Genomic DNA, 24,457 nt, shown 5'->3' with positions numbered 1-24,457 from the left:
GCCACTGAATGTTGATGTCACTAAATAAAGCTGGGAATCCATTACGGAATGTTACCCGATGAATTCTGCTGGACGAAAACTTATTTGTAGTGTTGTGCATTGAAATAGATTAAAACTTGCTTTTTATACGAAAGGATTTGTTTTATGGTTCTTTCTACAGTGATGTCTAGCATTCCGGATACTTAGCAAGTGTATTTATGTTGTCAACAGTATTTGAAAATGAATTATTACAGATAACTTTTTCATTTGTATGGGGTTCTAGATTAAACCTAGTAAAAAGAGGAGTTTTGTATGTAAAAAAGAAGAAGGTTTAGGGTAAATTAACCCAGTATTATGTGCTACATCATTAAATTTGTACAAAGTGTTAAAGCAGATAAATGAGAAATATGAGATTAGTAGTAAAACTCTATAAATATAAGTGTGATAAATTTTGGGGTATGGCAAAAAAGATAAAAGGGTGTGTAAATGAAGAAATAAAATGTTGCCAAGAAAAAATTGTTTTGCAGAAAATAAAAATTGATAATATAGAAAAAGAAAAGTATGGTATAAGAATGTAATGATAAATCATTACTATGTAAAATCATGGGAAAATCTTGCAGATGAAAAAAATTAAATCTATAAAAATAAGAAGCAAATGGTGCAATCGGAAAGTAGAATGTCAAGATTTTTTTGTGGAGACTGGTCATAGATAAATTGCCAGTCGAAAGGAAATATGCCATATAAAAAGAAAAGTGATAGAAAATGTTTACATTGTGAAGAAAGAGAAATTATGGAACACGTGTTTTTGAAATGTAAAAGAGTTTAAAAAGGTTATGGGGAAAACTGTGTAAAGAAGATGTAAAAGAAGTGCATAAAATATAAATATAAAAATAAAATATAAATAAAAATATAAAATAAAATAAACAGAGATATGATTAAATATGGATATTTTAAGAATTGAAGTAAAGAATATGTTAAATGAATAGATAAAAAGTTATTCTGTGTTATATGGAATGAAAGAATAAATTAAAATATGTTTAGTAGTAAATGGATTTTTAGCAACAATATTGAGTAAAATCAGATGGTGGTTATGGAAAAAGGAGTGGGGATCTAATACGGATGAAAATTTAGCATCATTGTAAAGGAAATTATGAATATGTGTAAACAGATTTGTATATGTATATAGTTGTATATATGTAAATATTTGTAAATATGTAAACATTTTGTAAATAAGTTAGTTTTGTATATAAATAAAGGACCCCTAGTTTTTTTCAATATATGCCAGGAGAGCTACCACTGACTCAAACAGGTGGGACCTCAGTTTAACATCTCTTCTGAAGGTTGATTAAAGTTTCTCAGTCTTATAAGTTCTTAGATTCTAATCTCGGAGCATGCCTCACCAATGATTTTTTTTTTTGAGTAAACCCTGCTGCTGCTGCTAAACATCTGCTTAATGTCAATTCTTCCTCTTCCGGCAAGGATGGGAAAGCTTTTGATAAATTTAGAGGAAAATTGTATGCTTGTATAACACTTATTTATAGAATTCTTTTTTATTAAACATATAAGATAGTTTTATGCTTGCCTGTTTTTTTTTTTTAACAAGAAACATCTTTATTAAGTTATCATGTGTGACACAGGCCATGTTTACACTTATATAAATGACAATAAACCATAGCGACACAATCTCGGTTGCAGATGTTTATACATTCCAAACTGTGCCAACACAACTGTAGCTGCAAACATTATATACATCATTTTTAACATATCTAGTATTTGTTAGTCAGCCATTGCATAGCTCATTCATATCCTACCTTCTTTTAAACCTTGTTCATTCTCTGCATGTGTTGATCCCACAGCTTCATTTTTTTTTACGTAATTTGCTCCTACCCTTTTTTGAGGATCCCAGTGCCAGTTATTTTAACTCCATTAATATGTTCACTACTTAAAATAAAGTTGCTTTAGACTTTGATTTCCATTTTCTAGTCATTTTTTTTTTGGCAGCCATCATAATTAGACTCAGCAAGGCCTTACTATGTCTGGGCAGTTTCGTGTTTGTGTCATAGCTCAAAAAAAATTTCCCTAGTCACTCCAACTTGCTCATCCACCATGTCTGACAGAGCAGTCTGCAGGAAATCTTTAAAGCCTACCAACTCATTACACTTTCAGAAAATATGTTCCCAATTACCTCTTTCTGCCTCCATCATACCTTCAACATCTGCTGTCTACCTGAGGAAAAATTCTTTGAAGTCTGCTTGGGGTATAAATATATGTATGTAAGCACTTCCAGGCAAAGATCCAAAATCTTCTAGACTTTGCTGCATATTTGGGAGACATACATATCATCTTTTTCAATTTTAATACGGCATGTACACGCTTATTTGTTTATTTTTTTATTTTTATTTTCATTTTTAGATCTTAATGTATTTATAAATTGATTAATTAGTTAATTATTTAATCAATGTTTCAATTGAGATTGTTGTATTTATATGCTGTTTTTTTCACCACACTCTGATGAAGTCAAACAGACGAAACCTAGGTCAGCTGTGGTGAAGGTTGTGAATTTTTTGTTGGAATAAAGCATCTCTTGGGTGAGCCCTTGCCTCCGTGAACATTTTTTTACAAGACGTATATATATCCCCCTATTGTTTCTTTCTGAATTGCTTATCTAATCTCTCTTCCCAGTCCTCTAGTTGTCATGCAGTATGTTATGCTCTACTAATTATTCTTTTCTTAATGACTTCTGTTCTAGATTCTAGTAAAAACTCTATCAGTGCTGGTCTTTTGTTTAGGACCCTCTATTTCTCTTTGCCTACACTCAGATATCAGTACTTGATATGGAAGGCAATCTTTAGCCTGCAGTCCAAGTATGTTCTTGGCATCTTCCCATTCTGTTACCTTTCCCTCTCTAGTTATTTGCTCCCAGCACCTTGGTTCCTTTGCCTGTTTTCTCCAGTATATTCCAGCCCTCTCTTGCCTGTTGTCTATATACCTAATTTCAGTCATCCCTATCAGCAGAATCTCCTTTCTCCATTCCCATGTTGGCTAAGTTCTTAGAAGACCTTCTGGTACTTTATGAATATAATATTCTGTATGATTATTGTTCTATTTTAAAGGTCTGCATCCAAAATCCCAGTCTTTCCCTATTACTTGAGCTATCCCGTTTCATCATCATCTCTTTCCACTTTGAAATATAGCTTTCTGCATGTGCTATGTATAGGACCCATAACTGTATTACTCTGAAGTACCCCTTCAACTCGGATAATCCCAATCTGCCTTGTGTTATTGGAAAAATAAGCTTATGCCACTTGACTCTTGCCATCTTCCCCTCCCAGATAAAATCCTTCAGCTTTTTATTAATTGCTTTCCACAACTTCTCTGGTTGATGAAAATATGCCTGACCAGTGTATAAGACTGAAGGGATTAAAAACATTTTAACTACTTGTATCTTACTATCAATATTCATATAACAGAGCTTCCATTTTCTCAGTTTTTATATTATCTTTTGTTTAGTCTCTTCCCAACATATCCTTAGCTGCCACACCTATATCATTTTTAATCCATACTCCTAAATACTTCATTTTGTCATGTACCCATAAGTATGGATATTGCTGAACCAATTCGTATGTGAGTACATAATTTACTGCTTTTGCTTTTGTGTTTGTTTCATTAATTTTGTATCCCGAATAGGGTTGAAACTGTCTCAGTATGTTCCACAGCACTGTAATGTCCCTTTTCTGGTTTTGTCAGGTATAAAATAATGTCATCTGCAACTAGAGCCAGCTTTTCTTGACTACCATACCAATTATATCCTTGACTTTCTGAGTCCCTTATTTTCTTTGCCAATGGTTCTAAATATAATGCAAATAACAAATGGGATAGAGGACATTCCTGCCTGGTTCCTATTCTCAAGTAGAATTGTCATAGAAGACCCTACCCACTTCAATTTTTGCCTCTGATCCTTCATATATCCTTGTAATCACCTTATAATTTTATCATGGAATGCAGATGTTTCCATTGTTCTGCTCATAAAATTCCAACTTACTCTGTTAGATGCTTTCTCTGCATCAAGATCCACCAGCAACAGTGGTATTTTCATATATGCTTGCCGTTTTTTGAGAGTATAAGGAACATTATGGCATCTTTTCCCCTCATCTGAGCAAAATGCATCTTTGTGTAATCGTATTGCTTCTGTGTTCAAGTGCCTACCCCTTTTTTGAAATGAGCTTACAAGTTAGCTGATGTCACCTGTACAGTCGCTGCTTCTGGTACTTTTATGAGGAGATTTGCTTGGCTACATACTCAGAACCTGCCTGAGGATGTTGAAGCTGAAATTTTGTATTCTGTGTGATACAGACCAGCACTATTGGACCATCTATTGTAGAGGTCTTTATAAAGTGTGATGAGGAGGCAAGCTGATTCAGGGTATTTCACAGTTTTTTTTTCAGCCTTTCTTCTCCCGGTTTGTCAAGTGGTTTAGTGCCACCTCTGCATCTTTTTATGGGAGGGGGGGGGGAGGAATATATATATATATATATATATATATATATATATATATATATATATATATATATATATATATACGTGTGTGTGTGTGTGTGTGTGTGTGTATAACCAGAACCAGCAGGCTTATTGTAAAAATCAATGGCAGGGATGTTCCAAGAAGAAAGAAGGAGCCACCCAGAGTAAAGGGCAACCTAAGAAGTCTGAATGACTATATTGAAAATATCCTGTTAAAGCAAAATTTTGAGGAAGATCAGTTGAGCAGGACCAGTACAGATCCATACAAAATGGAAACTGAATCAGGGGATGTCCTTCCATATCACTGTTACAGTTTTTCTTGCACTAGGGAGATCCCCTGCCAATTGTACCCTGATGTCTGGCCAGTATACCAAAGTCTTAGGATTACTGGTACAGCATGTGACACACTTATGCTGCCGCTAATGGTATAGGGAATAAGGTGACATACGAGCCTACCTACAGCAGAACTTCTTTGCAGCCAGTCCGAATGCCATCTTCAATTGTCAGTCTGAATGCTCGTTAATCTGCTGGTTACCAGACTGTTTTAGGGAAGTTCCCTGTCGGGGGGGTTTTCTTCTCTTACTGTTTATTTTTGTTGTGAGGTTACATGTCATCCAGAAAGGGAAATTGTCAGTGTGGGAGACAAATTTCCCATAAGGACCATCATGAGCAGTCTTTGTTGTGTTTGGGTGCTTCTCATGACCATATGTCATGCTGATTTATCAGGCATTTGTCCCTAAAACTCTTTGTAGTCATCTCTCCTGTTTATCCATCTACTTTTAGAACCAGCATCTTAAGTTGTTGGCACAAGGTGCAATGGCAGAATAGTCCTGGCCGGAGAGTCAGCCGTCTGCCAAGAAGATGACCAAAAAAGTTAGCTCAGAGTTGGCTGCTTTACCTCCTCCCCGGACATCTGTCTCTAGGCTAGTTAAAGCCCGGAGGATCATCCGGTCATTCCATCGGACTCCTTCGCAGCAACCACTTCAGAGGCCAGCATGGATCCAGTATTTTATATATCCTCGGAGGCTCTCCAGACATTTGTTACAGATGTTGAGGGGTAACCACTGCTGATAATATCCAAGGGGTGTTTCGCAGATTCTTGTCAGAGAGAAAATTCCTACTATGTTGATTGAGTGCAGGCAATGGTCTAAACCTCCTAAGGTCTTAAGGGCTGATGTCCCCTTGAAAAAAAAAAACAGAAAACTAAATAAATTTCCCTTGCTCATAAGGGTCCTCAGCATGCGTGACAGCATTTCACACAGGGATTGTTTAATGCACTTATGTCTTTGAAACTTCCACAGGGAGTTTATTTTCCTGCCCCCCCCCCCCCGGGTCTTCTGCTCCTCTTAAGAGGCCTAGGGTGCAGGACTCTTCTGATGAGGAATTGGATTCCGAAGAAGCTTTTAGTGTATTCTTCTCAGATTCCTTCTCCATTAGAATATGGCTCTGAGAAGGAGGACTCCTCTCGTCTAAATTTTCCCTTGGAAGTGCTTTCTTTTGGGGTTACTATTTCCTGGACAATGGAATTTTTCAAATGGGATTGTTAAAGTTTCTGATGTCCAGAATAGATATTATGAACTCCTCCACATGAAGTCTCCTAAGCCTTCTGCTGTCCCTCCTGTCCTTGCTGCCTCGTTAGGTACTTTTTCATTAGTTTCTCATGCTCCTGACTCTTAGACCCCATCTCCTAAAAAACTGATTTTTTTTTTATAAAGTACCTGATTATTGTAAGTTTATTTACAAATGTCCTTCTGCTGACCCCGCTGTTGTTTTTCTTTTTGTTTCTTCAGACAACCCTTCCAAACTGCTGCCTTCCACTAAGTTGCTTCCTTCTAAGGACAGTAGAGCCATAGAAAGGTCAGGCAAAAATGTGTATTGTGCTGCTGCCCTGACTTTATGGGCTAACTACCAGACCCATATGACCAGGTATGTTTTAGCTCTTCTTTCCCAGGCCTTTCAGGTTGTTTCTGGCCCTCCAGACTTTGAGGGGAAGGCTTCAGCCCTCTGTTTGTTGGGTTGTTCTCAAGTGGTCCGTCATTCTATTAAATGTAGTTATGATGCAGCTGATGCTTCTTCTAGAGCTGCTGCCTTTGGTTCTGCGTTAAAACATTATTCTTTGCATCGGCTCCAGCCTTTACCTGATCATATAGGCCAAATTGGTGGATGCTCCTCTTGGCAACAAAAATCTCTTTGGTTCTGCTTCTGCTGAGCTTAAATCCTTGCAAGAGAAGGGTAAGGCCTTGCAGGAATTAAAACATATTTTTGTTTCCCCTGTTCCCAAATTTCAGAGGAATTATCCTACCAAGCCTGCTTTTGTACGTAGGCAGTCTTGCCCTCCTCCCAAAGGTAAAAGGGTTCTAGAAGGGCTCCTTCTGCTAAGTCTACTCAGACTCCTACAGCTCGGAAGCCTCCTTTTCCAGACAAACCTGGTTCTGTCTGACTGTTCTTCCCACCCTCTTAAGTCAAGTTCCTTTCTCTTCACTATTGGTTAAGTATCACTTAAGATTCTTGGGTTCTCTCCATCATTCATCAGGGGTATTACATGGTATGGAAATCCCGTTTTGGACATTCCTCAGTCTCCTCAGGAATAGCTGCCCTTCTTCCGGATGTCTTTCAGAGCCTTTAGTCTCAAGACACCATCCAAGCAGTTTCTGCTTCTCAAAAGGTGAAGGGGATTTATTCCAGAATGTTTCTGGTTCCCAAGAGAGAAGGGACCTAGAAGACCCATTCTGGAGCTTTCTCATCTCAACACTTCTTTAAAGGGTCTTTCCTTTTGAATGCTATCCATTCAAACCTGGTTTCTTTTTTTTCTCTCCCAGGCTTTTCAGGTCTCTCTAGATCTCAAGGATGCATATTTTCATGCTCCTGTTCATCACCATTTCAGGAATTATGTGTTTTCCTGTTTCTTTCTTGCATTTTCAGTTCTTTGCTTTGCCCCTTGTCCTCTCTACTGCCCTAGAGGTCTTCACCAAATGCCGTGCTCTTGTGATTGTGTGTTGCAGGATGAGGGGAATACAGATCTTTCCTTATCTGGGTGACCTGCTCATTCAGGCTTCCTCTCCTAAGACCTAGCTTCAGCACCTTCACTATGCTCTTTGCCTCTTGCAGACTTTAGGATTTACAGTAAATTTCCAAAAATCCTTCCGGACTCCTCCTCAGGATCATGTTTTTCTCAGATGCAGGCTCCAGACCATTCCTGCTGGCATCTCTGCTACCTCCCAAGGCTTTAACTGTCTTTTTTTTCAATCCCTTCTTCCTCTGGTCTCAGTTACAGACAGGGAGTTTAAGGGCTCTGGGGTGCATGGCTTACACCATTCATATGCTTCCTGTAGGCGGGCTTCATATGAGAAAGCTTCAGTGGCTCCTAAAGTCAGTCGGGCTTCAACATTCTCATCGTTTGGACTTTAAATTCCTCTTTTTCCATGCCTCAAGCTAGAGCTTCAGTGGTGGATCCATCAGCTATCTCTAAACCCAGGGCTTCCTTTTTAGCCCCCAGTCCCCTCTTCCTTTTTAGCCCCCAGTCCCCTCTAAGAAACACTACTCAAATGCCTCGGACATGGAGTGGAGAGCTTCTTTCAGCACTCTAAAACTTTGAGATCTTTGGCCTGTTCGTCAGGAGGAGGATCATATCAAAATTTGAGATGAAAGCTCTTCAGTTCTTGTGTTCTCTATTCTTTCTGGGTACCCTCAAAATCTTTACAGACAATACCACAGTGATGTGGTATATCAGCAGACAAGGGGGGTACTGTCTCTGCTTGTCTGCCTTTGACTCCTCCTTTGGGTTCTAGATTTGAGGTCATGCAGTTCCTTAAAGGTGTCATTCATATCAGGCCTCCCAGGAAGCCTATTCCTCCTTCCTGGGACCTTAATTTTGTTCTTGAAAAATTGGCCCAGGCTCCTTTTGAACCTGCAGCTTCTTCTTTCTTACAGCACTGTACTTTGAAGACTGTTCATCTTTTGACCCTTACTTCAGTCAGAAGGCCCTTACAGCTGTCCCTCCTTTTTTTTAGTTTTTCAAAGGGACAGGATGTGTCTTTGTACAAATCCTTCTTTTATGTCCATGGTGGTTAAGGGAGTCTCTCTTAATCAGTCTATTCATTTGCCCACTTTTTCCCCCTTCTCCATAGTCTGCTAGTGAGAAGGTTCTTCACATCTTGGATTTGTTTAAACAACTCAAATATTACTTGGATAAAACTAAAGCCTTTCATAAATCTGAGCAACTTTGTTTCTTTTTACCCTAGGTCCCTAGGGTTGACTGTTTCTAAGCAAACTATTTCTTCATGGATTTCTGGGGCCATTTCCTTTGGTTACTCTTTTCATGGGGAATTTTTTTTGCTTCTGTTAAGGCTCATTCTACCAAGGCTGTGGCTTCCTCTTGTGCTTTTTTCAAAGGTCTGGATACAAATTCCATCCTTGAGTCAGCTACTTGGACTAATGCACATAGTTTTACTAAATATTGCAAGCTGGATGTGGTTTCCAGAGCTAGAGACGGATTTGCCAGGGCAGTCCTGCATGGCTTTCTTGAGGGCTCTGCTGGACGTTCCTTCTCCCAAGTTTCCTCTCCAGCTTTTGAACTCTCCCTACTGTAAGGAATACTGCAACGGTGATATGGAAGGACATAGTACAATTGTGTAAAATCTTACCTAACAATAGATGTCCTTCCCCTTCACTGTTGTAGTATTCGCTTCTTCCCTCCTCCCCTTTCCTTTACTTCTTGGACTGTTGTTCCTCCTAAGGCTTTTCAAGTTTTGAGGTAGGTACATCCATATATCACCTTTATGCCCTATGCCATGAGTGGGGAGCATACGTGTGATGTGCAATGTACTAGTAAACCTAAGGACTTGGTATACTGGCAGGACTTTGGGCTACCTTTGGCAGGGGATCTCCCTAGTGTAAGGAATACTGCAACAGTGAAGGGAAGGACATTTACTTTTATGGTAAGATTTTACAAAACTGTACTGCCTTCCAGGAATTGATCCAGCTGTGGGGAACACCTTGGGTGAATCTTTTTGCCTGTAGTTAAAACAAATGGTTGACAAAATTCTACTCGAGGTCTCCATGCAAAGAGGACTGGAAAAGGGATGCCTTTTATTTCCTTTGGACAGGAACATTCCTGTATGCTTTTCCATTAATGTCCAGGGCTATTCTGATGTTTCAGAAGGACTCGTTAATGATCACTGTGGTGACTCCCTTTTGACCCAGGCAACAGTAGTTTTCCCTTCTTTTGGAAATGGGCAGGGGCAATCACCCCAAGCTTCCTCACAGCCTGGACCTAGTCACACGAGACAAGGGATGTTTGGCACATCCCATCTCCAACTAACTGCCTAGATTATAGTCTCAATACCTTTAGGCAGTTATTTTCTGAGGATGTGCAGCAGATATTAAAGGAGGCAAGATAAACCTACTAGAAAATCATATATTAGTAAATGGAAAAGATTTTCTAGTTGGTACCAAGACAGGAGCTAGGACCACTTTAAGGCTAGTGTTTCTCTGGTTCTCTGTTGTTTGTGTGTGTTGTTATCCTGTGTCTTACTCCTCCATCAAGATATCCCTGTCTGTCATTTCAGTATGTCTACTTATGGCTCCTCCTCTTTCAGTGCATGCACATATAAGAATGTTTTTGAAAGGGTTATTGCATGCCAAGCCTCCTAGAAAACAAGTGTCTCCTCCTTGGGATCTTAATTTTGTCTTGGAAAAATTTACTCTAGCTCCATTTGAATAGATCTGTCTGGGTGACTTGAGGTTCATAACATGGAAAACAGTTTTGCTTATTGTTCTGCCTTCTTTAAGAAGAGTATCTGAGTTGTAAGCCCTTATGGTGGGTCAGCCTTGTCTAATTTTCCACAGAGATTAGATTTCCTTAAGAATTAATCCTTCCTTTATGCTTAAAGTTGTCTCTGAATATACTTTGAGCCAATCTATTCGTCTCCCAGTCTTCTCTCCAGAACATAATGTCTTGTGTTCCACACCATATCCTAGCAAGCTGTAGGTCACCCTAAGTGTCCCTTGAATCCCACACTCATTATTACACCAAATACCCTATTCATGGGATACTTTAAATACCGCTCTTTAGACTGGGAAACATGTTCTTCTAAGGATGCAGAAGGACTCTTCAAAGATAATAGTGATGACTTCCTTTTGACTCGGGCAACAGTAGATGTTTTAAATAGTCAGTGTTGCAGTACCAAGTCTTGGGGATTTCTGCCATGCTGAAGCCTGTAAACCAGTGCCTTTTATTATCCCCCAGCTGGTGGGTGTCCTTGCTGTTTGACGTCGGGACATCTGTAATATAAAGATAAACTGAAGATTGCCATGTTCAGGTCTTTCTTTTTTAAGTCCATTGCACAAGACCGCGTTATATGAGGTTCATCAGTCTGTCAGTTTTCTTGAAGTACCAGAGGATTCAGCTCCATTGGGGAACTTTCTGTATCTTAAGAGTAATTTGAATTTGGTTGTTTAGTGTTTTAAAAAGTCAATAGTTATGTTATAGGGGATTTCTTTCCCACATAAGACTACTACTCCTATTGTTTGTTCCATTTAGGGACTCAACACAGTGTGCCAAACCACCATTTTTGTTCTAGGTTTAACAACAAGGCTATGAAAAGCAGGGCTGAATCCTTCCAACTACATTTGGAATCAGATAGGGTCCAGCCTTTGCACATTATGGCATCTGCTGGTTCCCAGGGCATCATTCCCTAAAAATGAAAAGGTAAATACCTAAAGGTGATTGCTGGAGGGAGAAGACATCACTGTGTCAGACTCCCCACCTCATTGAGAGATTGATAACTCCAGTGAGCCAGCTTTGCAGTCCTCTGGTCCAACTCCTGTCAGACCAGAGTCTGCTGGTGCTTTCCCTCTGGAGGCTGCCATGAATACTGCATAGTCCTTGTGTGTAGACAACAGATCAACATCAGAGTATGAAGCCACTAAACAGACCATAGCTTCTGATGCCAGGATTCTAGTGACTGAGGCTGAGTGCAGTATTCCCTTGGTAGTAGTTTGGGAGGAATTACCTGGGAACCAGACTGAGGCACAGCCATGCAACCATAACCGGAGGTGTTGCCTTCCACTCCCAAGGCCGAGACACTCAAACCAAAAAGATAGATAAGTGTGCCTCAGCCAGCATTGCCCAGATCGTCTGAGTCTTCAGCTCAGGTCTCTCCACAAGGCTTAGGCAGGCTGGAGTAAATTTACATGGACTTCATGAATTAAGGTAGCGTACCCTGGAAAGGGAATCTGTGCCAGGATCTTCCCTGGGAGAAAAAAAGGGACTCATCCTCAGAGAAATTCAGATTCTTCAGAGTCAGAGGATGAAGAGGAACTTGTCTATGTAAAGCATCTTCCCCCCTCAACAGTACTTGGATTCTGACTCAGAAAACACCTTGTCCTCAGCTTTATCCACTGAGGATTTTTTTAGGGGTTACCTTCATAGAGTGAAGCAGTCCTTTAATTACGAGTATTAAGAATTCGCCCATGCTAATTATAGAAGACTCTTGAGCCTCCCTGCCCCTAAGACCCCTGAGAATACCTCCAGTCTGAAGAGTCTTGGAGAATGTGTTTGCTGACATTTCACTGCAGATTTATTACCTTCTTCCTGCCCCCAGAAAACCTGATCACTTTTAGAGTGCTTGAATTCTACAGGCCCTTCTGTAAAAACCTAAAGCCAGCTCCGCTGTGGTGTCTGTGGAATCCACCAAGAGATCATCTGGGCTTCAGCCATGAATCCCTAGCCAAATGATAGGGAGGGTAGACTTCTTGACCAATTTAGCAAGAAAACTTGCATCAGCCCTTAGCCACCCAAGCCATGAGAGCTGCGAACTCCCGTTTCCATGTGCTGAAATACCTGAAGTCAGTCTAGGAACTAAAGAAACTTAACACGGGGGGGGGCAGGAACCTCCAGAGGGACATCCAGAAATTGTGTAATGTAGGCATTCGTGTGTCCAAAACATTCACTGCAATGTAGGTGCGATGCTTTGGCTGTGTCATGCATGGTGGCCTGCTACAGGGTCTGTCACAAGGAGTCATGCGTGGGACTGAGGACACAACCTTTGTTAAATTAAGTTAAAGCTGAGCTACTTAATTCCTCACTAGCCAAGGACTTTCTGTTTGGATCCCCAGCTGACAAGATGCTTGAGAGACTGGACAAGAAGGGGAAAAAATTAAGTCATTAAAGGATCTGAAAAAGCGAAATCCCCTTGGGGAAAAGGCCTAGGTATCAAAGAAAGTGGCAAACTGACTAGGGACCCAGCCACTCAGATGAGAGCCTGCACCTTCGTGTGACTTAAATTTTGTCCTGAAAAAATTAACACTGCTATCCTGTAAGCCAGAGGTCTAAGCACCACTTAAATTGATTACTTGGAAAACAGCACTACTGCTGGCAGTCACCTCAGACAGGCATATGTCCAAGCTTCAATCTCTAATGTGCATAGGATACTTCCTCATTTTTCACAAAGACAGAGAAATCTTGAGAACTAACCATTTCTTCTTGTCCAAGATGGCATCGTAGGTCTACCTGAGTCAAGCTGTCATCTCCCTGCATTCTTTCCCAGTCAGCAGAACGTGATGTAAAGTATCCCCATACTCCTTAGACGTGCACAGACTACTGAGATTCTGTCTGCACAGAACAAAATTCCCAAACAGATCTAACCAGCTGTTGGTGGCATTTGCAGACGGTAAACCTGACAAACTACGGGGGGAGCTGACCATTCTCAAATGAATAGACAACCTTATTACATTTTGTTACTCTCACCATGGGAAGCAGATTCCTGGCAGAGTTAGGGCTCTTTTAACAAGAGAAAAAGCTACCAGTACAGTATTTCTAAAAGGTGCACCTACCCAGACTTTTTCTGGAAGCAGTTGCTTGGTCCTTTGTACATACCTTCTCCCAACATTCCAACCTCAGTACAGTAGCCAGAGCCAGATCTGGGTTTGCTGCTGCCTTCCCCAGGTCAAAATGCTCTTCAGCCTTCCCAGTAGTAAAGCATTTCAAATGTCGGGACCCACTTGAGTGAATCTCAAAACATGGAGACTGAATGGCTAAAAAACAGACTTGCATATACCAAGTCCAAGATGACTTTGTTTATGTATATTCCTTTTTTTCCAAAGTATGGTGATCTTAAGAGTTGGTATATATACGTTCATGGGGTGTGGGAGGCTTGCAAAAAAAAAAAAAGCTTAAAGGATAGGAGCGATTTTTAGAGATTCGCTCTTCTCCTGGCTTTTCTGCCTTTTTTTCAGTTTGTCGGTACCCTGCATTTCGAGTGCCAACATTTCAGTTCATTATAGCTGGATATTACTTGCTGCAGCTCTACCTATTGTTAGATATTTATTTAAGTTATGAAAAGTCAAAGTTTCAGTCAACTCAAGCCTTCGATTTATAGGCTGTCATTGGAAACTAAAGACTGCACTGTCAGTCTCCACTCAGACAATGTCCTGGAGTTGAGGGCAGTACTCCTTGTGATGTAGGAATTTCAGAACCTCCTTATCCTGAGAGTGATTTCCAGTCAAACCCACATGTCTGTCATGCAGTATTTGGACAAGCAAGGAGAAATCAAATCTTAACCCCTTTGCAGAGAGGCCATGAGGATTTTGTAATCATTTCACTTTCTAATTGCAATGTGTGTCTCTGGGTGAGCCATTTGTCTAGCGAACAGGTTCACCAGGTCCAACCTGTTACCTCACAAGTGGACCTTCAATCCGGAAGTAGCCCAGTGAATCTTCTGCAACTAGGGCTAGCCTTGTTGCAGTTTGTTTACATCCCTGTCCAGCAGCAAGTGCAGCAGCTACTTTGCCCAGATTCTCCCAGAGGGACAGTTTCCAAGAGATGCTGTTATAAGACTGGGGCCCTCAATACTTCTGTACACATATATATTCTCTTGCAATCTCCTGACTTTTATAGAAAGCAGCAGCATGCAAAGCTGGTGCAGTCTTCATTGCTCCATTTTGGCCAAGGCAAATCTGATTTTTCCTTGCTCAGGGCTCATCTAATGAAGCCATCCATGGCTTCTAGATCTTTATCGGGATCTTCTCTTAAATTTGTCTGGGCAGTCTCACTTGGTCTTAAAAAACCTGAAATCACTACATAGTTTCTCCAGTTGCCCTGATGTTCAGTCACCCTTCATTATCTAGTAGTGTAGTTTATACTGTCTCAGCATATTGAAAACAATCCACTCATAAACTATAAAAACAAACACTTCTTATGGGCATTGAAACCCGGGTATTGATTCTTTTTTCTGTTTCTATTCCAGAGGTCCTTTAGTTGCTAACTTACTTGAAGTCACTTCCAGTTACAGAAGACCCAATTCCATCCTGGGATTTAAATTTTATATTAGAATACTGAGAAAATCTCCCATTTGAACCAACTTGTTCTACACAGCATTTCGTTGTTATATTAGAAAACTGTGTTCAAGCTGATTTTCAGAACTACAAGCCTTGTCTTCCAACACTCTGTAGTTGGTCTTTCATAAAGATGGTATCTCTCCAAAGTAATCCTTCCTTTATCTCGAAGATTGCCTCAGAGTCCAGTCTAAACCAATAAATACTGGCTTTCTTTCCCAATCATTCTCACAAATGAGAGTGCATCCTACCCAGCCTAGATGTACATAACCATCTCAGATTTTACTTCGGTAGGACTAAATTAGACAGAAAAGATGAGTAGTTTGTTTCCTTTCCACCTAATAAGGTTTGCCAAAAAGTTTCTAAGATAATTTTGTCCAAATTGCTGTCTGACTGCATATTCTTTGCATACTCTTCAAAAAGCAAATCAGAAAAATGGTCATAGGTTCATAGGTAGGTACTAGGCTATCTGCCCGAGGGCATTTATAAGCCTAGCCAGAGTGTGTCAGCTTTCGCTGCCCCATTGATTAATTAACTGAGCCTCTGTCAAGAAGAGCCAGTGAAGTGATCCCAGGGGTGTATTTTCTGTATAGGTTCATAGGTAGGTGCTAGGCTATCTGCCCGAGGGCATTTCCTGTCAGAAATTCTCCTGTGGATGAAATTTGTGCCACAGCAACATGGTCTACATTGCATGTTTGCCAGTTTGTTACAAACTGAGTAAAAGTTCCAGATCCAGATGATCCTTTGGAGCTACTGTTCCTAGAGGTATATTGTTATAATGCCACTCAAGAATTCAGGTAGCATGGGATTCTGACCCATTAGTCTGAGCAGACTGGATGAAGTAGGATACAGAAGCTATGCACTTGACGTAATGATGGTTCCTTTTCATTCTAGGCATTCTGATAACTACATCCCTCCCACTATCCCCCTTCCAAATTGTCACCTTTTCTAAGGACCTGGCAGACCAGTCTGAAGTTCTTCTACCTCATTGTAGCCATTTATTTATTGTGTTAAGCACATCATCAACTTTGGTAGTGAGCAATCTCAGTTTGTGGACATTTAGTGCACAGCGTAACTATGGGAGGTAAAAAATCTTGAAGGAGCTTGATGCAAAAAAATACTAGGAAAGGATGGATCTGTTCCAGTAACTGCCTTGGTAGTCATCAGTCATATCCAGCAGTCTAGGATGAAGAGGATCCACCGTTATGGGAAGTACTTCTCTTTTTATTCAGGTAGACCATGACCTAGGAGGAAAAGGATTTTTTTTCTTTTTAAGCAGTGTAGATTAGTGGAGTAGAACAGTTTGCATTGTTGCTGAGGTAATGTATAAAAAAAAACTACAGATGTTAAGTTGTCTATCTCGCCTTCATTCTTGCTGGATGGGTTCGGAGCCGACCTCGGCTCCGACTCGGCCACTCTAAAAGCTCGAGAGTTGGTTCCACCGGCTCGAGGCTCCCCTTATATCCCACAGTGCTAGGCGTGAGTTACCTCAGATCTCGTTTGCCGCTACAGCGATCGAGGTGTGTTTTCTACCGGCTCCAGGTTAGTGAAAGTTAGACTAGTTTAAATTCTTTAGACTTAAGCTAGCTTAGTGTATTTTTCTTTCCCCTTAGTGTAGTGGATATTATCCCTTCTACCTTTTATCCAGCCCCCTTTTTTTCTAAAGAACTTATAGTTCTTTCCCAAAGGCCTTCGGGCCCTTCCTTCCCTATCCTTAGGGTGTGTATGTGTTTGATTAGGGAGTTTTAACTTAACTTACCCTTTAGTTTAAATAATTCCCTTTAAACCCCTATCAGTGTAATCTGTGTGTGCATGTTTTCTGTGTGTGATTACACTTCGGTTCCTTGAGTATGTCTAAGGATTCAAAGGTCTCAGGCTTCAAGAAGTGTGACTTGTGCTGTCAGAAAATGTCTCTGACAGACGGTCACACTTCTTGTGTGTATTGCCTGGGACCTTTACACCTGCAGGACTCTTGTGCTGTATGCCATGACTTCAGCCCTAGAGTCCTGCAGGAGAGAAAAAATAAACTCATTTTAAGGGGTTTGATTAAGCCTGAAGGTTCCCTTTCTGTGTCATCGGGGAAACCTTCTAAGGCTTCCAAGACCTCGGCTCCAGCTTCAGAGTCGAGGCCTAAGGCTTCGAAGCCTACTGCTTCATCGGCTCCGGCTAGAGCCGATGAGTCTTTGACTGCAGTATCTGTGCCGGAGCCGAGGCATTAGAGATTCCTGGGTCGGCTCCGATCAGACCATCGGAGCCGACATCTAGAAAGAGATCGAGGTCACCGTCCCTTGGCTCCGTTCATTTGGCTCCAGCGTCTCCCCTGCTGTCTGAACGGAGCCACAGATCTCACTCCTCCAGGTCATCGAGGCTCTCAGATCACGACCTCCAGAGGGTAGTGAGTAGACTTTTGAAGTCCGAGGCACTGGCCCAAATGCTCCAGAGTCCGACTCATCAGTCGATGCCTCAACTTGTTCCTATAAATATTCCTCCTCCGACTCCTTTGAGCTCGGGCCGGGCGCCTCGGGACTGAGACTGTGGTAGCGTCGGAGCCGATACAATTGTCTTCGCCCGCTGCCGGCTCCGATTTCTTCTTTGAAGAATCTCGGCGCCGGGCTTCCCTCGTCGGCTCCGAGGGGGTGAGTGGCATCGGACCCTTGTCCGACCCCCCTCTCCCTCTCGGTGCTTCGGCGCTGGTGAGTTCGGCTCCGACATCGGCCTCGGAGCCATCTCTGTCGGTGCCGAGGGAGGTTCTCAGCTTCTCGGAGCGGGAACCTCTGGCTCTGCCGGACAGGGGTGCGTTCGAGGTCATGCGGAGTGTGTTGGAACCTTGTTCGACTCCACAGTCGGCTCCGTCCGCCCCTCCCTCTTCGGTGCCTTTGGTTATGTCGACTCACTCCCTCATCCCAGACCGCAGAGAGCCAGCTCCTCAAGAATCCCCTGTGGGGATCTCATCCTCTTCCGAAGCCTCCCCTGAATTGGCAGGGGAGCCCCCTAGGAAGAGAAAAGTGTAAGAGGAAGCACATAGACTCACCTGAGTCTGTCACCTCTGACACAGATTTAGAGGATTCCGAGGGTTCCCCACGTTCCCCTTCTGAAGATGTCTCTTTCGCAGACATTCTAGAGATCCTGAAACAGAGGGGAAATTGGCCAGCCCTTAACCCTTCGGAGGATGAATCTGTGTATCTTGAGGCATTTGGCTCTCGCCCTTCCACCTCCTGGGTGTTCCCCCCCTTTGATCCCCTCATGCAGGTGGTTGCAAAGAAGGCCTGGGCGGCTCCTGATTCAGTGGACCCTACCCCCAGGAGACCTTCCAAATTTATAACAGCACCAACTGACAAGCAATTTCTCACAAAAGGTGTTTCTGTGGATGCTATGGTGGTAGCTGCTGCCACCAAGAAGGAACTAGCTGATCCTTCAGTGCCTGTTCATCCCCCTAACAAAGAATCTAGGTCTATGGACAGGTACGGGAAGCGGATGTTCTCGTCAGCGACCTTTGCTATGCGTTTGCTGAACTACCTATGCCATTTTACTCGTCTTCAAAGAGACTTGATCAAAGAAGCGAGTGACATGTTGAAGGATCCTACGGCTGCGGGTTTTCAAGACAAGATGAACACTCAGCTGGCTACCCTGAACTCCATAGCTAACTCCTCCATGCGCCTCCTTTCTTATGCGGCTGATGGAGCGAGCAGGGCCGCAGGGACAGGTGTGGCCTTACGCAGGCATGCCTGGATGCGGCTATGCAACTTTGCGGACCCCTTTAAAACGTCATTCACTAATTCCCCGTTTGATGGACCATCTCTTTTTGGTCCTCAAGTGAAAGAAACCTTGACTAGGTGCGAGACGGATGGCAAGACTCTTTCTGCCGTCGGAGTCCATTTTCTACTCCTTCTAGGCCTTACCCCAAAGGCCAGAAAAGTGGAAAAATGTGGTTCCATAAACAATCTCAAGGGACTTCGCCTGACGACAGAGTCGGTTCCCGCCAGAGGGGGGAACAACAATGGTAGACGTCGCCCTAGAGGCAGGGGGGGTCCGCAGAACCAGGGCAATCGAGAAACCTTCTCTGATAAGCCCTTTCAGCATCCCTGAGGTGTTGCCCGACTGCCCACCTTCGGAGGCAGTCGGGGGAAGATTGTCACTGTACCCAGAAGCCTGGCTATCCCTGACTCAAGACAAATGGGTACAGTCCATCATTTCCGAAGGCTATTCCATTCCCTTCGTTCGCATTCCAAACCAATCAAAAAAATCCCTTCCAGATGTTCCACCCGCTCAAAGGGATCTTGCAGCTTTGGAAATTTCAAAGCTGCTTGCAAAAAGAGCAATTCAGCCAGTTCCAGCAGACCAGCAAGGATCCGGAATCTACTCCAGGTTCTTTTTAGTTCCAAAGAAAACAGGGGACTGGAGACCAATTTTGGATCTCAGTATCTTGAACAAGTTAGTCAAGAAAACAAGATTTCGGATGGTCACGCTGCAGTCCATCCTTCCCCTATTGAGAAAGGGAAACTGGATGTGCTCTATAGACCTTCAGGATGTGTACTATCACATAAAAATGAACAGACGCTCCAGAAGATTCCTCCGCTTCAGGCTGGGAACCAGTCATTTTCAATTCAGGGCCCTGCCCTTTGGTCTCACCACTGCCCCCCGGGTGTTTACCAAATGCATGGCAGTGGTAGCTTCTCACCTGAGACGTCAAGGATTCCAGGTGTTTCCATATTTGGACGACTGGCTCCTCACAGCTCCCACCAAGCATCTTCTTCTAATGGCCAGGGACTACACCTTTCGCATTTGTCAAAATTTAGGCATTTCAATAAATTGCGAAAAGTCTGTTTTGTCGCCTTGTCGTACTATTACCTTCATAGGCGCAAATCTAGACACAGTCAACATGTCTGCGAGACTAACAGATCAGAGAATAACAGACATACACAAACTGGTCTCGCTCCTCTTCAGCAACAACAGAATCAAAGCCAGGTTAGTTCTGAAAGTGTTGGGGATTATGGCGGCTGCCATACCTCTGCTTCCATTAGCCAGATTCCACATGAGAATCCTTCAATGGATGCTCTTCACGCAATGGTCATACCAGCAACTTCCGATGTCCCACACCATTATGATTACGCAAACATGCAGAAATCATCTTCTGTGGTGGATGTCTTCCCCTCAGCTCTTATTGGGAAGACCCTTTGTTCCTTCCCCTCCGGTTGCTACTCTGACAACGGACGCCTCCCTGATCGGGTGGGGGGGGCATTATCAGGGCAGAACTGTCCAGGGCACATGGCAACCAGACGAATGCCACTTGCACATAAATGTTCTAGAGATGAGAGCAGTGCTTTTAGCATTGCAAGCCCTTCAAGACTCTCTTCCCTTGGGAACGATAACAATCCAGACGGACAATATGTCTGTAGTGTGGTATATCAACAAACAAGGCGGAACCAGGTCCTACCCCCTGTGTCGAGAAGCACTCCGGCTGTGGCAATGGGCGATTTCTTCTCAGCGGTTTCTGATAGCAACGCACATCCCCGGTAAGTCCAATCAAATCGCGGACAAGTTGAGCAGAGCTATCCTCATGCCTCACGAGTGGTCTCTGAAAGACTCTGTTGTGAGAGAAATTTTTCTCAAGTGGGGTCAGCCTTGCTGCGACATTTTTGCTACTCCCCAAAACAGCAAGTGCAGAGATTATTTCACCCTATTCCCTTTACCAGGCCAGCCCAGCAGAGACGCTCTAGTCCAAGTTTGGCCCCGGGGACTTCTGTATGCATTTCCTCCCTTCCCACTAATCTCTCAAGTGATACAGAAAGCTATCGCTCAGAAGGCCTCGTTGATCCTCATTGCTCCTTACTGGCCTCGACAGGTTTGGTTCCCCTTTCTACATCATTTTCTGTTGTAGCGACCTTGGCATCTGGACCTAGTTCCAGATCTTTTGATCCATCAGTCGGGTCAGTTTCATCGCTCCCTTCCCTCTCTGAACCTCACTGCTTGGTTCCTCCAATTCCAACCTTAGCCAGGCTTCCTCAAATATCTCACTCTGTTCGAGATATTTTGATAGCTTCCCATAAATCTTCCACTCGAAAGATTTATTTGAGTAAGTGGAACGTTTACTATTGGGCTCAAGGAAGGGACATAGATCCTTTCACTGCTTCCATCCAAATGGTCCTTGATTTTCTAGCTGAACTCTTCCATGCAGGTTCATCTCCTTCTACTCTTAAAGTTCAATTGGCAGCTATTTCTAACTTTCATGTGGGCATTTCAGAGTCTGCCATAATGTCCCACAAGCTTTGCAAAGCCTTTTTGAAAGGAGTTTTTCTACTCAGACCTCCTATAAGAAATCCTCCTCCTCCTTGGGACCTAAATTTAGTTCTTAGTTCTTTGATTCTTTCCCCTTTCGAACCTGCAGCCTCCTGTTCTTTAAAATTGCTATCATGGAAGACACTCTTTCTGGTAGCTATTACTTCAGCTAGAAGAGTTTCAGAACTTCATGCACTCAGCTGTCGACCTCCTTATCTGTTGTTCCATAAGGACAGGGTATCTTTACGAACTAACCCGTCTTTTTTACCTAAGATAGCCTCGGCGTCTAACCTAAATCAAACCATTGACCTCCCTGTGTTTTTCCAGAATATTCTAACAGGTCTGAACAAAAATTGCATTGGCTAGATGTTCATCGTCAGTTAAGGTACTATTTGGATAGAACTAAACAATTCAGAAAATCTGACCAACTGTTTGTCTCTTATGCAGAAGGCAGAAAGGGACTTTCAGTTTCAAAGGTATCATTATCTAGATGGCTAACATCTCTGATTTCCCTTGTTTATGAAATTAGACACCAAAAGCTGCCTAACAAACCTAAAGCCCATTCTACCAGAGCTTTGGCTACTTCTATAGCCTTCCAAGACAGACTGCCTATGGACACCATTTGTGCAGCGGCTACTTGGGCTACTCCTCACACTTTCATTTCTCATTATAAGTTGGATTTAGCTTCTAGGCATAGAGCTAACTTTGGTTCCACTGTTCTCAAGAGTCTGTTCCGTTAGGCCACCCGGGACAAGGTGCTAGGGACGCGGTCCCATCCAGCAAGAATGAAGGCGAGATAGACAACTTAACATATAGAAGTTATGTTCTTACCATAACGTTCCATGTTAGTTGTCTTCTTCTCGCCTTCTTCTTGCGTCCCACCCTCCTTCCCCCTTGCCTGGACAGACCTAGAGGAGTTTTGATTGTGACCTCTCTTTCTACCACCTCTTTACTTTAGGTATATGCTGCTGTGCATATTTTCCTGGATCAGGATGTAGGTCACCCTTCTCTTCTCCCTGGTTTATAGAGGTGGACTTTGTTTATAGTTTTTCTGTTACTATTATAAGCTGGGCCTAGCTTACAAACGAGATCTGAGGTAACTCACGCCTAGCATTGTGGGATATAAGGGGAGCCTCGAGCCGGTGGAACCAACTCTCGAGCTTTTAGAGTGGCCGAGTCGGAGCCGAGGTCGGCTCCGAACCCATCCAGCAAGAAGAAGGCGAGAAGAAGACAACTAACCTGGAACGTTATGGTAAGAACATAACTTCTATTTATCCTGGTGCTGTAAAACTAGGAATTCTGTAGTCATCCTTTTCTACCGTGAAGAAAAGTGTCTAAAAATATCAGAAAATGCAGACTTCATTCTTTGGGTTTTCTTGATTAAAATGCCGTAATGAGAATATAATTGGTTAAGTCTTCTGACAGTAATAAAGGTATTCTCCGGAATCAAATATTTACTAGAAAAGCATACACTGTTTAATGTCACATGTTAGAACTGTGTTCATAGCTGTGCATATTGTAACATTGCTGTTAAATCATTATCATAATGTGGTTTGTCTTATTCTCTCTCTCTAATGTTGTCTGTTGTTCCTTTCCACACAATTGTTTTTGAACATATTTCTAGTTTTGGAAGCATAGAAACCCAAGTAAGTGAAGTTGTTACTTAAGAAATGTTATTATCATATTTTCATGTGTTTTGCAAAGTGGACATTTTTTTTTTTTTTTTTTTTTTTTTTTGTGTATGGAGGAGATGAATGTATGCAGTAAGGCAATTATTGATGAGCAGTTTTCACCTGCTAAATTGACTTTTTTTTCCCAGAACTTACACCACCTAAGTCATCCATGCCTTTACCGACTACATTTATTCCTGGGAAGCCACTTATTGGACCACCACGACCAACTGGAGCACCACCCCCTGTGCAAACAGCAAATGGTCCACCTCTTCAAGCACATGTAAATGCCTCTACAAGGCAGGATGGTAGGAACAAATTATATCTTTATTATTATTTTATATTATATTGGATTATTATTTATTAATTCTATTGTGTATTGTATTTCCTTGCTTCATGACTAACATTTTTACTGAATAGTCAGAATAAGCTTTCTTAAAAACATCTACTTTTTCCACTTGCGGTAGTTTTGGTTATTGGCCCTATGCAAGAATGTGTTGCTTTGTTGGTACCTGTAAGCTCCAATCATATGTATCAGTGCAAGAGTTCACATGTTAAAAGGATGGTCTTGCAACTACTATTCCACATTGTCATATTTTTCTTGTGAAACAGCAAAAATTAAAGTAATGCTGTAAGAGTAAGCTGTGTATGTATTTCCTGTTGTGCCTTTGTAGGTTAGTCGTCTGTTGTGATCTGTACTGCATAATGTAATTGCTTTGAATGCTGTACTTGAAACAGTGTTTCCAAATTAACTTTTTCACAAACAGTGCAGTTTTAGTTGGTGAATTAAAAAACAATTTCTTGGTATTTGCTAGGGAGATTTGAAGATATATAAGGTTATTCGCATACCACTTGAAAAGTGTATCTAGCTCTTTAGGCAGCAGTAAAACGGAACATCAGTAGTAGAGAATTAAGCTGTTGTCTCATCTTTGCCATGCTTGTTTGTTTATTTACTTACTGTGTGGTAACATGGTGGATGAGCTGGTCCGAAAACCCTTTTCAGCCATGACTTGGGCCATGAGACAAGAATAGTACTGACAAGGAGTACAGATGAATAAAATGGGTTATAGTATATACAAAGCATTCAGTTAGAGTGAAGGAGAGATGGACATTCACTGTTTGAGCTGTGCACAACTTGGGGAATATTATTTGCTTGGACGGAGCACTGTCAAGGATTCCAGTTAAATGAAATAGAATGAAATCGTCTGTTGAATGTTCAGAGTCACTAAGCTATGGGTCGACGTACTGATACATTTTCAATGCCATTTGCCAGCCTTTGTGTAACACTTGTAACGCACTGAGTGAGCTTAGTTGTATCGTGTTGAGATTGCTGAATTTGGAGAAATTTGTAATAAGTTTTTCAGATGGTATAATTTGTATTAAATGTGTTTTGATGTGTGAGTGCCTTTAAATGTCCTGAGAATGCATAGCAAGCAGTACATGAACTTTGGGAATGTTTTTGCGGTTAATTCCACAGCAATTTAACCAATTATATAGACTCTACTTCCATATAGGAGAGTTCAGCCTGGAAGGATCAAATCTAAGTTAGAATGTCTCCGGAGGGTGTGTGTGAGATAAAAATAAGACCGGAAAGTGTGGACTGAGAGATGGCCCATTCGAGGCTAGTCTGTGAAGTATTGACTGTAGGTTTTGCTTAATCTTTTGGTCTGAGTAGGAGA

At 42.1% G+C, this 24,457-nt stretch overlaps 1 protein-coding gene across 1 annotated transcript in view; it reads left to right on the top strand.

The window, feature by feature from the left end:
* SEC24A (SEC24 homolog A, COPII coat complex component) overlaps positions 1-24,457 on the top strand; it is a 2,581,543-nt gene that overhangs the window by 459,606 nt on the left and 2,097,480 nt on the right. The window contains exon 3 of the mRNA XM_044069234.1: positions 22,928-23,086. Within this exon, the coding sequence (XP_043925169.1) occupies positions 22,928-23,086 (159 nt within the window). The remainder of the gene's footprint in view (positions 1-22,927; positions 23,087-24,457) is intronic.

Source organism: Protopterus annectens, chromosome 4.part0 (genome assembly GCF_019279795.1).
Source record: "Protopterus annectens isolate FY-2018-M chromosome 4.part0, PAN1.0, whole genome shotgun sequence".
Lineage (NCBI taxonomy): Eukaryota > Metazoa > Chordata > Ceratodontiformes > Protopteridae > Protopterus > Protopterus annectens.
This window is presented reverse-complemented; position numbering and strand designations above follow the sequence as displayed.